General features: G+C 50.6%; 2 protein-coding genes across 2 annotated transcripts; both read right to left on the minus strand.

Annotated features, from left to right (window-relative positions):
• Positions 1-10929: 10929 nt before the first annotated feature.
• LOC125951821 (uncharacterized) lies at positions 10930-12714 on the minus strand. The gene is made up of 2 exons (XM_049680888.1): positions 12148-12714; positions 10930-12084 (listed from the first exon to the last, which is right to left on the minus strand). Exons 1-2 carry the CDS (start codon positions 12687-12689, stop codon positions 10995-10997), a joined length of 1632 nt encoding a protein of 543 aa, XP_049536845.1. The 5' UTR covers positions 12690-12714; the 3' UTR covers positions 10930-10994.
• Positions 12715-13741: 1027 nt separating this feature from the next.
• On the minus strand, positions 13742-15482 carry LOC125951822 (uncharacterized). The gene is made up of 2 exons (XM_049680889.1): positions 14933-15482; positions 13742-14869 (listed from the first exon to the last, which is right to left on the minus strand). The coding sequence occupies exons 1-2, from the start codon at positions 15472-15474 to the stop codon at positions 13780-13782; spliced, it is 1632 nt and encodes a 543-aa protein (XP_049536846.1). The 5' UTR covers positions 15475-15482; the 3' UTR covers positions 13742-13779.
• Between the last annotated feature and the right edge of the window lie 770 nt (positions 15483-16252).

Here is a 16252-nt window from a genome sequence, read left to right on the forward strand (position 1 = left end):
TTTTAGTTTAAAAAACATTCCACAACACGTGACACAACAGTGGTCATTGTGCTTACACACACACACACATGCATACTGACCAAACACTTCAACCAACCTGCTGCCAGAGAGCTTTTGGAAAGCGATGAACAAAAAAACCTGAAAAAAACGGAGAAAAGCAAAAACATTTGTAATTTACCTCCGGGTAGGCAAAGGTTGGTTCTGGCCGTCGACGGTGCAAAGTACGTGTGACTAGCACTATAGTACCTGGCACTCGCTCACACACACACACACGCTCGGTGCCGCTGCTGTTGATAAGGAAGTTTTCGCTTTGGCGACGTTCGCTGACGTGACATTTTGTGTGGCAGATGCGATGATTATTCAATGCGCGGGGTCGGCAATCGAGTCGCGCTCTAAACGACGCACCACCGGTACCGCGATTGTCGGTACGCAAGTGCGCACGACGACGTGTACTCGGACAACGGTTCGGACGGTACCGGACCACCATTTGACCATTCGCTTCTTTTTTTTGTGTGTGTTTGACATTTCAGCTGCGCATTTGTCACGAACAAGCGAGCGAACGAAGGAGAGCCCACGTTTTGGTGGTTAATGCTCGCATGCCAGCGCGATGGCGGTGCTGCTGGCTATCATCTGTTCCTGCTGTTGGTTAGTGTCCGCGAAAGGTTATGACGAGAGCGCGGTTCTTGAGCTTTCCTTTTCCACGAACTCATATCACTTTTGTAACCGGGAACCGGGTAATCGTCGTCGTCGTTGTCGTCGTTGTCGTCGTTGTCGTCGTTGTCGCGGTCGTGGTGGATGCATGCGGTTGAACCGGTTCTACGCTCCGAGGTAGCATCCATCCCCTTGCACGGGGGGGGATTCGTGACAATCTGCCCGCTATCACAAGCCACAAGCGAATGGAAAACGGTGCGGTTGACGAGCAGACAGGCAGGCCGCAGTTGACAAACGGCTCCGGCATCTGCGGTGCTGCACCATGCGCCGAAGATGCGCAAGATGTCACCTCAACTTTATGCTTAATTGTTTCACAACCGTACACATGCGCCGGAGGCACCGGATCCGGGAGCAACCATGCAGAGCCGTGTGGAGGCCGACGATCGTCCAGCCAGCTACTTGCGAAAGGAAGCACAAAAAAGGGAAGCGCAGATCGCGATTGGTAGCCGCTCGGTGGTGGCCTCATTTGCGCAATTTCATATGCAAAGACCCACTGCGGGGGGAGGGAGTCGAGGCGAGACAGTTTATGCTTCTTTATGCTCGCGCACTCCACGTTCGATGTCGGCAGGAGCGCACAATGACGGGAAGACTCGACCGGGAGTCCTAGTCGGCAAAGGTGGCGAGCCACTATCTCGGTAAGCAGTAAAGTGTCACCGTTCGACAGCTGAACATGACCACGTGAAATAAGGGGAAAAGGGCGAGAGCCGGCCTCTGGTTGCTCGCGATCGTAAAGCGATCGTAATGCGGCGCAACCGCGATACCGATTACGCCGTCGCCCTTGGTAAGCCAGATGAATTTATTTCTCGATCTGTCAAGATTAGAGCGCCACAACATCGGTACCGAGCACGCACGAGATTGGCCGCAGATCGCAGACAAGGCGATGATGCCGTTAAGCTTGAAACCGACGACGCTGCCTGATCAGCAGCAACGGATCGATCGATGGATCGGCTATCCGCCAGCGACTCTCGAACTCGAACTTTATAAACATCCGCTAAACGATCAGGTTATTACAAGAAATTGCTTAACTTTAGCGTCATTCTGGTAGCAGCAGCTGCTACCTGGTGCTGCTGCTAGACACCTGTACAACGTCTGCAGACGATCCTCACGCAGAGGGTTTGACGATTGATCGAGAACACCCAAAAGCAAACAAGTCGTTCGTTCAGCAGCAAACAGAATGGACATCGAAGGGTCGTGGCTGGAAATTAGACGGTTTAAACCGAACCAGAAGCCAGGGCAACTATTGTAACCGGTGTTCCTGTGCTTCTTCGATCATTCGATCGATCGATCGAAAAGCAGACTGGTTCCAGGGATACCAACATAAAGACGGACACAGCAAAAGACGCAACAGCAGGAAAAAGGGCAAACCACGCAGGACGGGGGTGCACGAGAGTGTGGAAACCGGGCTTCGTTCACCTTCTATCGCTCTCCCTCTCTCTCTGTATTATGCGCTCTCTTCCTCTCTCTCTCTCACTCGCTCGCTCCACCTAACCTGTCGAGCCGAGGTTTGAACGCCCAAAACGCGAGGTTCGTCGCTTAGTCACGATCAACATCGTGGTCCGGCTGGACGTGTGCGTTCCCGTGTGCAGAGTGTGTAGTCCGCGAGCACCATTTGACTTTTGTACCAGACAAAGAACCCCTGATTGTGGGTAAAATGGTGGCGTTGGTGCGTTTTGTGAAAAGTGCTCCGCGCGATCATTCGTAGCAAGTGATTCCGGGATTGTCGTCGTCGATGGAGAGTCACGTTACTGGCGTTCATCTTCTGATTTCATCACGATGATGCCGATGACGATGATGATGATGATGACGATCGTGCTGCTGTTGTTGCTGCTACGCAGGCCGCAAGACTCTACCAGTGTCCGTTTCGAGCACGCCATGATGATTATCGGTTCCGGCGTAATTGAACGTTGCCTCCGCGCTGTTCGCTTGTTCGACAGAATGTACAACTTCCTCTCGAAAAACCATCCGGCATCCGGTGGCACAAAACTGTCGAGTTGAGTTGAGTTTTTTTTTGTGTTTCCCCCCATTAGTAGTGTGTGCAGCTGAACGTTCAGTCATTTTGCTGCTGCTGCTGCTGCTGCTGCGGGTTCAGATGAACAGTGCGAATGGGAAGATAAGCACGAGTTCGTTCGTGTGGCTGTGTGCCTATGCGCGCGTGTGAGTGTGTGTGTGTGTGTGTGTGTCTGTGAGTCTGCAACATGCTGGTGCAGGTGCTGACTTCGAGCAACGGTTTTACTAATTGATTGCTCTTCAACCGCATGTTATGCAAATGTGGGCATTAGCATGTGTTCGACAGTTTCGTCCAAACGACACCGTTTCACTTATCAGTCATGCATATTTATGGCTTTTCCGCACAAACTGCACGTCAAGTAGCTGGCTGCAGCTTCACAGTGCACCTCCTACACCTTGTTTTAGATAAAGCGTTGGTTGAAATACCGTCCTGCAGATGGTAGTGAGTGAAACTAAAAGGTTCGTCACTTGCTTTCCTCAGTTCGCTCGTTGAAGTCTTTTGTTCTACGGCAGCCTCGTGGGTGTTGTGACATTCTTTCTCACTCTCTCTTTCGTTTTCTCACTTCTTTTGAGCGTGTTCGCGTGTCGTTCATCGTGTGACAAGACCTTACCATACCGTCCTTTTCTTCCTTGTCCCCTCCACAGAAGGAGAATGCTCGATGAAAGAATTAAATAATTAGAAAGATCACCGCCGCCGCCGCCAGCGCCACGAGATCGGAGTCACTGCCTGTGCGATACAAGCGACCCTTTGCCGCTCTGTTTCTCTTGATGATGATGATGATGATGATGATGACTGCGGCGATGATGAGTCGAATGTGAGATCGGCCGGGAAAGATTTATGTTCACACGGAGCGAGCGTCCCCTTGAGCCGGATGAAACATTGTAGCAATCAGGGGAGAGATCACCGACGTGGAAAGATTGATTAATCAGGAAGAATGAGAGTAGAGCAGAGCAGAGTGCAATCCCCAGGTAGGAACAATGGGAGTGAGAATGATGTTTTCTTTCGCATTCCCTTTTTGTTTTCAAAGTCGCTTCCCGCAACGGGAAGATCTCTGCTCTGGTCTGCAGAAAGGGTTAGAAGCGATCACGTCTCCCAGGAGCATCGTGTAGATCGGGTTTTCGTTGCTAGTGTTCGTGTGAGTGATTACTTGCTTGATATCCGGGGAGAAAGAGAGCGCCCGAGAGGAGCGAGCGGAGAGAACGACTCCAAAGAGAAATGATCGCCACGCTTGGCCAACCGCGACGAGACAACCGAGGGGCGCAAGGTGCGCCTGGTATAGGCCTCCATGTCCGTCCATGTTGCGCGAGACTCGGGCTCGGGCTCGGTTACGCACTGTTGAGTCCCGAGGGGGCTCAAGCCACCAACTAACCGAAACCCCGCTCCAACCGTAAACGCATCATCATCATCATCATCAGCAGCAGCAGCACACGATCATGCCGATCGTGTGTAGTGATCGTACACCAATACCAACAGGTAACACGAGCAGAAGGCGAAACAGGTATGGGATGGTGCAAACAACAATAAACAAGCGACACACAAGTCAATCCGTCCGTTCGTCCGTCACTCACCGGCCACTGATCCATCAGTCGTCAGGCGATCCTTCGGCAGGCACGTCGTGGTTCGTGGTTCGTGGTCCAGTTCTTCGCGCGAGATCCGTCCGTCGATCGTCAGTGATCGGTTGGTTGGTGTTGGGCTAAGCGAGTGGGTTTAAGTAATGATCTTCCTTCTCTTCCTTATTTCTTTTTAGTGTTACTTCTGCCCAGCATCGACGATCGACGACGGTGCGGGAAGCGGGAACTGTGATCGCGCCTAGAGTTCCCGAGTCTATTCCCTGCCTACGCCAAGCTTCCTCTTCCGGATCAACCTCTCTCGCATCTCTCGCATCTTGGTGCGCATCGGTCGTCTTCGTCATCGTGCCCCTGACTTGATCTTTTGGCTCTTTCCTCTTTCTCACACTTCATAACTTTGCGCTCCGTCATGCTCCCGTCACACCGCCACGTTCCCCCCTTCTTTCTTCTTTTTCCACACATTTCTGATGTTTTTAATTCGTGTTTTCTCATACGCCGGGTTTTTCTCTCTTTCTCTCTCCCTCTTCTTTCTCTCTTAGCAAGCAAGCTTTCTTCTTGCGCGATCACCTCTCATCTTTCCTTTCTTTCTTTCTTTCTTTTCTTCCTTTCTTTCTCTTCGTCTTTCTCTCTCTCTCTCTTTCTCTCTCTTTCTCTCCTTTCCATCCGCGCACCGCGTCGCCTAACGGAAAGCGGCGCGTCCTCGCGCGGTTTTGGATGAGCCGGTTCGGTTCGGGGCAGGCTTCAAGATCACCGGTGCGCAGGTTCTTTCGATCAGTTGCTCACCGTCGCTCGGACAAAGCAGAGGCCACCACCACTTCCACGGATCAACTTCCGCGATCGTCCATCCTCTTTAGCGGGCGCATAGTTTCACGTGGAGCAGCAGCAGCAGCAGCGCATCTGCTGCGTCTTCTCGTCATCATTTCGTTGACCGGTCAACAACAGCATCAGTCAGTTCCGTTCCCTGGTACATGTAATGGCACTGGAAGAATTCACGGGATTTGTTTCAATACTCCCGTGTTCTCTTAGTGGCATACCCAGTACAGGGCTTTCCATCGATTCCGTGTGCGTTTGCTGTGAGTTCTAGTGTCAAGTGCTTTCGTGCAATAGCGAGTGAAGTGATCAGAATGTGTTTGGATTATTAAACAATGTTCGTAGACTGTCAGAATCAACCATAAGCTGGTGTTCTAGTGAGATCAAGCGAATCTAACAGTAGCTTTGAGTTCAAAACATGGCTTAGACTTTGAATATTTCAGGTAAAATTTGAGTTTTCAAACATCCAAACAGCTTGATTGCTTTAAGATCATTCAATTGGTTCGCTGATAGGTAGCAGCATTTGTTATTTTTACAAATTTTCTCCCAAAACGTTAAACTATTTATATGACATTCCCGGTAATGGAGTTCACCTAAACGGTGCGTTACGTTGAGCATTTTTAACGTTCTTACTAGACACTTAAAACGCTGCTATCGCTGCTAGATACCGAGAAAAAAAGACGAAATGCTCTTCAGTCAAACAAATTGAAGATAAAACAACTGCCATCGACCCTTCGCGTAGCCCCACGATCGTATGCCATGGGGCCACCTGCACCCTCACCACAAACGAAACCGCGTGAGCGTGAGCAATCCGATAATAATGGGCCTCCCTGCGACACGCAGAGACCGCGACAACGACGGTAAGCGCTGCTGCCCGATAATGCATCCGCCACCATGTTTCCGGGTATTCAACGCAGCCACTTTTCAACGGTTTGAAAATTGAAATAATTGACGCATTCTATTGTTGGATTTTCCGGTACCGTCAACGACGACGACGACGACAACAACAACGACGATCGCTAGTACGATCGTCAACAAAATTGCCCGGGGGCCAAGGTCAGTGTCATCGTTAGCTGCTGTTGCCGATGACACACATGAACCGTGACAGGCAAGTGACATGCGAAGCGTACGTTATTCCCGCGACCGTCATAAGCACACGCGAAAGCAGGAAGAACGTAGCCGTAGCTACCGTTTTCACCTTGCTCAAACACACAGTTCTGGTACTTGGTAAGTCTAGATCGAGTGTAATGGTATTCAGGCGGTTTTAAACAAAGATGTTGCGCCCACCCCCTGGGTATGAGCTACCGCACCGCAGGGAAGGTGCCTCGGAGGAGAGTAGCGCTAGCCCGGAGCTAGTAATTATCCGTGCCAAATCGACCGAAGGCGCTGACCTGAGGCCGGCGACCGTCCGAAATGGCGACCGTCCGGTGGGGTTAGAAATCGCGACGCAAGAACACGCAAAGTACTACAGTAGCCGCTCTCCTTCTTCGCTTCCATCTGCTTTTCCGTCGCTCATCGTTTTTTTTTTTGCTGTCGAATTGCTTGTGTGCCGGGATGTACGCGCGATAATGATGATTAACGGGTTTGACGCGCGGCGCTGCTCGCGGTGCGGCGAATTTGACGCCCGGCTCTAGGCAGATCCAGGTACTACACAGGTCAGATCAAATCGCCAAAGTAAAGTTTGCGAGTGTGCGTGTGTGTGTGCACGCACGCGGTGTAGAATAGAAGCGGATTTTCGCAAATCTTGCCAACATTATCTAGCCGGTAACTGGCGATCAAATTGCTCGTAAAGTCGAGCTCTAGCGAGGGGGGAGGATGGATGGATGGATGGATAGAGCGATGTATAAAAGGCCGTTCCAAAGGCTATGACGCAACCTTACCGGTAAGCATTCGAAAACCTGTTCTACGTGCCCGTCGCGGTCCGCGAGCGTGTTCTGATTTCTGCACACATTCATAGCGTCTTGCGACTGTTTCTAGCACCGCAGAAGTAATTATGTGGATAGCTCGACCTTTATAAAGCGTGGATTGTATTCTTGAGCATTGAAGCTTGTTTGTGATTTCATTTCAGAGGAGGCAGCAGTCTCGCTTCTTGAACTTTGAGCTCCAGCATACAAGAGAACCTCCGTTAAAGCGTAATCATAACGAGCAAAGGACGAGTCCCGCACTAATGACCTGAGGGCGAAAAGGGCTTCACAGAAAAAGGTGTCATCAGGGCACCTTTCAGATGCGATCACACACGAAGAGACGAGTTCCATAATGTTCAAACCCCCCTTTTCCCTCATCCATGCGCTTCATCATATCCTTCTCCCTGGTGCACTGCACGAGAAGAAAGCGGATCCGTAAAAAGTTAAAACTAAGTGATGGAATTGAGAAAAAAAATGCGCCTCTCAGTGCTCATCACATCCTCACAGCATTAAGCGCAGAGACGCGTCGCTGGCTTCATAAATTCATCCCCCGAAAAAAAAGGTGGCGCGAACAAGAAACAGAGGCGCAAGTGTCGAAGAGAATTCACTTACTCTCGTCTCTCGTCAGACGACGCAGCACAAAATGAAGGCGAAGGCGAACACTCAAGCTAGTGGCCGGCGGATGGATGGATGGATGGATGGACGGACGCAAAGCCTGAGGTGAGGCTCCCCGGTGGAGAGGGGATAATTCCAGCACAGCAGCAACATAAACCATACCTGGCTGGCTCGCTGGCTGGCTAGCTGGTTCGACTCGGTTGGCTGCGCACGGGTTGAGTGACCCCTTTCCGGTTCCTGTTGCTCTCCTCACCTCGTGCGCTTCACCAAACCGAACGACGGCGCGCAATGGATTTCGGAATTGTATCATGTTCTACCCTCACTCTCCCCGTGCCGTTGTGTGTTTTTTGCGTTTTCTTCTCGAAATGAGATACATATACATAAAATAAGAATTTTAATGTTGGCTCTCGACGCTGCCTTCCCCTGCCATGGGCCAGTCCGGTGCGGTCCGGTGTAGCGTCCGAAGCAGCGCTCGGTGGGAATAATTCGCGTTCCTTTGCCCGCTGCTGTTGCTGCTTTATGCGCGTTTTGTTTTGCGTTTTTACCATAATTTTTATTTCCAGCAGAAGCGCGCCTTTGTCTTTCGCGCTTGTGGTGCGAGTAATCGGTGCAGGGCCCCGGGGACCCGGGCATCAGGGGTACGAACGTGATAACGGTGGCCTCAGCTCGCCTCGGCTCGTATCGGCGCTCTCGGAACAATACGAAAGTGCGGAACGGGCAGTACTCTCCACGGTCAATTTATGCTGGAATGTCCGCGCGATCCGTGGTGGTCAACCGTGGCGGACCTCGGTGCCACTGCGTAAACACTTTTTATTACTTCATATTTAGTCAGTCGTTTGAACGGTGCGGTAGTTCATTCAACAAACTTTCTGCGTGACAAGCAGCTTGAAATCAAGGAAGATGCCTGGCCTACTAAACCTTGTCCGGGTTTAAAGTAAAACCAAACCAAACCATGGCTCTATAAGGAACATTTCGTGTAATCCAAGCAACACGCCAGTGGCGGCCAACACGCCGCTTCCTCTGCTCGACGCTGATTGTAGATGCTATGTAGAGGAGGCTGCTTGTACAGCAACAGACCCCAAAACAACTGGTTACGGTGTCACGGTCAACCCAATCATAAACGCAAGAAAGGCCCTTTCGACGACCTGACTCTTCGTTCAATAAATGGCGCGTCGCGCGGGGGAGTAGCAGCGACGCCGAACCGAAACAAACGTTCCGGCGCAAATCCGAAGAAACAAAAGACCCAAGCCTTGGCATGTGCGCGTGGCCTTCGAACCTACAATAAGGCTCGTCGCAGGATAAGGGGGTGCCACGGCAAAAAAAGGGCGCGCGATTTATGCTGCCACCAAGCTTGACTGTCCCCAACGATGGGTTGTAGCGTTCCCTTGCGTTGCGGCTGGGCAGCAACGAGCCGAACCGTCCATTCCGTTGGCCAATTTGTGTCAGCCCCACAGCCGCAGCCTCTCGGACCAACCAGAGCATCCTCTGGTGCTGCGTTTATGGCTTATGGCGTTCGACCATAAGCCTGGTGTCGGCATTTTATGAGCACCAGTATGCTGCCCCGGGGGATGGGGATGTTCCGCACTGAGTGTGTTTGTATGTGTGTGTATGTGTGTTTATGCTTCCCGGTACGTGGCTCGAGGATGACAATTCAGGCTTGCAGACAACCTTGGAAAGTGATAGTTGGTCGCGGGCGCTTCAGTGAAATCAAATACCGCTCGAGGTGAAGAGAGCGCGAGCGCTAGGGTGCGCGGCCAAGAAAGAGGATCGAAAGGGATCCGCTAGCGAGATCGCCAAGCAATGATTCGGTAAAACACTGTCCTCTTACTACAACGAGGTGTAATGTAATGTCTTCTTTCAATGAAACTCCTATTACTATCATGTATGTAGCATAAATTCATGCACAAGATCACGCAATAATAACTAAACTTACCAAACTATACTGAGTACTTTAGAAGATTATCAAAATTTGACGCAATTGAGTCACAAATTTCTCGTGATTCTAGTCAATTCCACTCGAAGTTCGATGATATTATCAGCACCTTGAAACGGGAACGACGTCTATACAAGATGCTAGGAATATCTATGATGGCTATGACCTCACGCAATTAGATCCGTTTCACTCCATTATATTACAATGCAGTTCCATGAATGCTGCGAGCGATTGTTAGTAATCGGTTGCAACTACACAACTCGCGCGTTTACCAGGCTATCTCTGAGAGATCCGTGTTTTCAATTGAAAATTGATGTATCCAGTGGACGAGCAAGTCATTTTCAAAGTCACAGATGAAACAGAGCTTCGGAATGTATCTCAGTCATATAGTACAACGCCATATTCCTCGAGGCAACACTTCTTCATCTACTACCAACTATTTCTAGTTCCTCAAAATGAGGTTACCTGAAGGTTAATTGGAAATGTTCTTTAGGCATCGAACCAAAGTCTAGAATGTTGACGCAATGAAGAGCAATGGCCACACCGAGAATGAAGTAGCTCGATCGGCCACACACTTTGCACTCGCATTCGAAAATTTATATCGAAAGCGGCAAGAGAATAGATGGGCTTCTCTCTGTAGAACGCGCATCTTCTTCGATGTCCGCCATGCCACCCGAGATCCTCTTCTTCTTTATCTTCTTCTTCATTAATCACGGCATCCTGGAAGGAAATGGGCACGCGGCTGAGAGTGTGTTTCGATTCGTACGTGCTCACAGCCCCAACATGATCACTAGTGCACACAGACACACTCGGAACGCGGTTGCGCTCTGCGGGAACATCTGTTTCAATTTCACGGAAGTAATTAGATTCTGTTGTGTTACGCTTGTTGTAGTCTATCATCCCATCGAGTAGCCAACTCAGCCACGTTCCGAGGCGATTGGGGGGCTCGGGAACCAGTCAATCTGACGACCGGATCTGGGCGGGCGTGCGAGCAGCAGCAGCAGCAGCAGTATAGGCATCGCGGTGCGCGGTCTACGGTGCGAAGTAGGTGAAGGTGGTGGACGGATAGTGCGTAATGATCGACGGATGGACGCTAGACGAAAACGAGTTTGCTGGACTTCGGAATCGGAACGCGCACCGATCGTCGATCGTGCTCACAGCCATAATCCGCTCATCTCGACTCACCTCAGACTCGACGCGGCTACAATGACCTAACGCACACTGGCTGCCACAGTAGCTAGTGATCCTAGGCCGAGGTCTATGAGTCGATGGGCGGATGTCGATTTGGACGATTCGAAGGTTACAGACGCGCGCGCACATGTCCAGATCAACCACAGTGGCTTCGACTTCGACTTTTATTTCTACTTCTGGACGGCTTCTTATATTTCTTTTTTCGATCCCTTCACTACTTCCCTTCCGAGTAATAGAGCACACGGTGGCACCTGCTATGGAGATCCATTAGAACCGATCTTTGCCAGCACCATCTCCTGTGCCTTCCGCCGAAGGTTCTTGCCGCTTTGTGTTTTTGGTAGTTCCTCGACAAAGTGGACTCCTCCACGAAGACGCTTAAAGTCAGAAACCTGCTCCTCGACGAAGTTGATAACTTGTGCTGCATCGAGAGTACTGCCGGCTTGGCGTACAATCACGGCCGCTGGCATTTCCGACGTCTTCTCGGCGTCCTCCGGCACAGCGACGACACACACCTCGCGTACACCGTCCAGACGGCTTATAATCGACTCCAGCTCGGAAGGTGAGATGGTAAAATTGCGATACTTGAAGATGTCCTTCTGCCGATCCATCAAGAAGAGGTATCCATCCTCATCGAAGTGGCCAATGTCCCCAGACCGTGTATAGCCACGCTCATCAATAGCAGCCTTCGTTGCCTCAGGATTACCGTAATATCCATTGAACGGTTCAAGAAACCGGAACAACACCTCACCACGCTCACCGACGCCTAGATCTTGTCCGGTCACCTCGTCTACGATCTTCACGCTAACATTGGTCATGGGTGTACCGACGGAACCGCGCTTACGCTGGCCAATATCGCATGTCACCCAAGCGATTTCCGAAATGCCAATCGTATTGAACGTACGTCCATTTGGAAGAAGACGATCAAAGCGATCACGCAGTTCCTCCGACACGAAGCTACCACCCAAAGCCATCCTCTTGATGCTCGAGAAATCCACCTGGGAGGCGCGTTCATGGCGCACAACTTCAATGGCGTACGCGGGAGGCATAAAGATGAAGTTGGCCCTGTATTGTTCTACCGCCTTGAAGAACGTCTCAACGCAAAACGACTTGCGTGTGATGAGCCGCGTCGCTGCTGTCCCGAAAGACCCGATCAACGTGAACAATCCAGAACCCCAGTATAGCGGGCTAAAGTTGAAGCTCACCGTACTGTCCGAGATGGGATAACATCCGAACATGTTGATGAGGTGTGCGTGAGACCAGCACACACCCTTCGGCAGTCCAGTTGAACCGGAAGAGCACAGGATCAACGAGATGGCCTCTCGAGAATTTTCAATCTGAGGAGGACTGAGAATGACGAGAATATTAGCGGTACAATCGACGGCGATCTTATCTGGTCAATCTACTTACAAAAAGGACTCCTCGCGTCCTGTCTCCTTCAGTAGTTCTTCTGCATGGCGCACATCTTTTCGCTCGCTCTCGACTACAAACAAAGGCGGGCTATTCCCCTGTATCGCCTCTGCCGAGGCAGCCTTCACTATTTCGTAGTTGCTGTCCTCACAGAAGATCATTTTCGGTTGCGCCAGACGCAGCATGTGCGCCATATCCTGCTTGTTGAAGCCTGGTGCTAAAGGGTTAACTGTTGCACCTAGTGTCAACAGAGCGCAGAAGAGTGGCCCCACATTTTCACTGTTCCCGTTGGCTAGTGCTACGATGTCACCCTTGCTCAGTCCGACGGATGCCAGATTCTGCACAGCACGGATCATTCGCAGCCGAAACTCAGCGCATGTCATCCGCGCTCCCGTGTCCACATCGATCTGGATGATTCGGTCCGGTGAGCGCAGCAGGATGTCGTTGAAAATCTGGCCAACGCTGGCGACCGGATTGAAGACGGGGGTCACATGTGGTCCATGCCACGTCCGCGATTGCTCATCGTACGTACAGAGAGCCATTGTAGATAGTGCACGCTTGCAATAAACTTCTTACTGGAACAACAACCAACTCAGACACTAGTCGACGGCAGACTGTTGCACTCGACGGCCAGACAAGCTCTGATAGCTAGCTTCATGCATTTGCTTATCAAGACCGAACACAGCGAAAACCAGTGAGGGTTGTTATCAGTAGTCGGATGATTCTGTAAATAGGCCACTTGGATTCACGGACATTGGGCCAAAGTACAGAAGATAAACGAAGAACCGCACGAATTTATATTTGACCTACATGACATATCACCTCGCATCCCTCACATTATTCTCCCCCCTCCTATACACTCGCGCGTGTGCGAGGAATTGGTTCTGCGCTACGCAAGTGCCTGGCTGGGGTGACATAATATAGAGACAGTAATGCTTGTTAGCAGCATCGCCCTCGTTTGATGCGGCCTTTAATCTACATCTACTACGAGGAAAGATCGAGCGCGTACGACGCGTTCAACCAAAGTGTCTCCTACTTCGACTTCTGCGCGGCTTCTTTTTATTGTTATTCGACTCCTCGATTACTTCTCTTTCAAATAATAATGCACACAGTGTCACCTGCAGCGGAAAAGAGCATTCAGCATGATTCATTGGCACCGATATTGTTGCAGTATTGTATCCAATACAAAGTCATATAAGTGCGTTTCCAAGCTCAAACATATCGTCGTTAAAACTTTCTTCTTACATTACTTTGCAACCGCTGTTAGAACTTTAGCACTCTTAATAGTCGCCCAGCATCCTTCTTGCATTAGAATGTTTCACGTAACTTTACGATTACAGATGCGCCATGGAATTTCCCCCAATTCCTTCAGATCGAGCACTTCCTTCTCTCCCGCCACTATTACCGCTAGAGAGGATTTTCACACAGATGTAGTATTCAAAACACACATTTTTTAAACTGCGTTCCGATAAAAAAAAACACAATTCTATCTAATTATCGAATGAATTTACTGTTTCAGGCTCATAATCTGTTGCAGAATCGTCTGTTCGCAATGTTATCGAACAGTGGAATGATCTTAATTAATAATGCGTAGGTAACTTAGTCTTCACAGCAACCGAACATAGTAACCGATCACGGAGTACTATTGTTACATATCTTCGCAAGCACCATTTCTTGCACCTTCCGCCGAAGAATCTTGCCGCTTTGTGTTTTTGGTAGTTCCTCGAAAAAGTGGACTCCTCCACGAAGACGCTTAAAGTCAGAAACCTGCTCCTCGACGAATCTGACGATTTGTGCCGCATCGAGAGTACTGCCGTCCTGGCGTACAATCACGGCCGCTGGCATTTCCGACGTCTTCTCGGCGTCCTCCGGCACAGCGACGACACACACCTCTCGTACTCCGTCGAGGCGCTCCACAATCGACTCTAGCTCGGAAGGTGAGACGTGGAAGCCACGGTACTTAAAGATGTCCTTCTGCCGATCGATCAGGTATAGGTATCCGTCCTTATCGAAGTATCCGATATCGCCGGACCGGGTATAGCCACGATCCTCGATAGTAGCCTTCGTGGCCTCAGGATTGCCGTAATATCCATTGAACGGTGCGAGAAACTGTAACAACACCTCACCGCGCTCACCGACGCCTAGATCTTGTCCGGTCACCTCGTCTACGATCTTCGCGCTAATATTGATCATGGGTGTACCGACGGAACCGCGCTTACGCTGGCCCAAATCACACGTCACCCAACCGACCTCCGAGGTGCCAACCGTATTGAACGTACGTCCTTTCGGTAGCAGACGATCAAACCGATCACGCAGTTCCTCTGATACGAAACTACCGCCCAATGAAAGCATCTTGACGCTAGAGAAATCTACCTCGGTGACGCGTTCATGGCGCACAACTTGGTTGGCGTACGAAGGTGGCATAAAGATGAAGCTGGCCCTGTATTGTTCTACCGCCTTGTAGAATATCTCAATGCAGAACGACTTGCGTGTGATGAGCCGCGTCAAGGCCGTCCCGAATGAACCGATCATGGTGAACAACGCGGAACCCCAGTACAACGGGCTAAAACTGAAGCTTACCGTACTGTCCGAGATGGGATAGGAACCGAGCATGTTGATAATGTGTGCCTGCGAAAAGCACACGCCCTTCGGCAGTCCAGTGGAACCGGAAGAGCACAGGATCAACGAGATGGCCTCTCGAGAATTTTCAATCTGAGGAGGACTGAGAATGACGAGAATATTAGCGGTACAATCGACGGCGATCTTATCTGGTCAATCTACTTACAAAAAGGACTCCTCGCGTCCTGTCTCCTTCAGTAGTTCTTCTGCATGGCGCACATCTTTTCGCTCGCTCTCGACTACAAACAAAGGCGGGCTATTCCCCTGTATCGCCTCTGCCGAGGCAGCCTTCACTATTTCGTAGTTGCTGTCCTCACAGAAGATCATTTTCGGTTGCGCCAGACGCAGCATGTGCGCCATATCCTGCTTGTTGAAGCCTGGTGCTAAAGGGTTAACTGTTGCACCTAGTGTCAACAGAGCGCAGAAGAGTGGCCCCACATTTTCACTGTTCCCGTTGGCTAGTGCTACGATGTCACCCTTGCTCAGTCCGACGGATGCCAGATTTTGCACAGCACGGATCATTCGCTTCCGAAATTCGGCGCAACTCAACTGTGCGCCCGTGTCCACATCAATCTGGATGATGCGATTCGGTGAGCGCAGCAAGATGTCGTTGAAGATCTGACCAACGCTGGCGGCCGGATTATAAACAGGCGTTACTCGTGGTCCATACCACGTCCGCGATTGCTCATCGTACGTACAGAGAGCCATTGTAGATAGCGCACGCTTGGAATAAACTTCTTTTTACCAGCACAACAACCAACTCCGACACTGCGCGATGCTTGACTGTTCCACCCGGTGGCCAGACATAATCTGATGCTTATAAAAGGCAGGACAAGACGTTATTCAGTTAGGGGCGTTATCAGTATTTCGATGACTCTGTAAATATGTCAATTGGAGTCGCGGTCAATAGTACAAAGTACAAAAGGCCAAAAAATCGTACGAGGTAGTTGTTATGATTGGCCTAGGCGACATATCACTTCGCATCTCTCGCATCTTTCCCTGCGCATGTTCAATGAACCGGTTCTGCGCTACGCAAGTGCGCGGCGTGAGTTGGCACAATATAGAGACAGTAATGCTTGTCAGCAGCATCATCCGCGTGTGACGCGGACTTTGATGTATCGCTGCTGTGATACGAGTTCGTGCGCGTTCTCACACACCTTCGCATTCGCAAGTTCTCTTTCGAGTTATTATTGCGTGCTCCGATGTGTCCACCGAGAGATTTGGGAAGGTGCGGTTATCAACGGCACGACGCTACAAATATTTCGACCCATCGGAGTCATCGAGCGTGTCTGTTCGTCAACTCAGACTACGGAATGACCGGATTCTCCAAATGGAGGCTCGAATCCCGGTCCAAATTCGACGGTTTCGGAATTCAAAAAAAGATCTTCCTTCAAACCGCTTTCGGCTTCGGACCATCGACGTGCTCTGCGAAACCGGTTCCACGGAAGTGACCACCGCTCACACTCGCTCTCACTCTCGCTCATGG

The sequence above is a fragment of the Anopheles darlingi genome, chromosome 2 (assembly GCF_943734745.1).
Source record: "Anopheles darlingi chromosome 2, idAnoDarlMG_H_01, whole genome shotgun sequence".
In the NCBI taxonomy this organism is placed as follows: domain Eukaryota; kingdom Metazoa; phylum Arthropoda; class Insecta; order Diptera; family Culicidae; genus Anopheles; species Anopheles darlingi.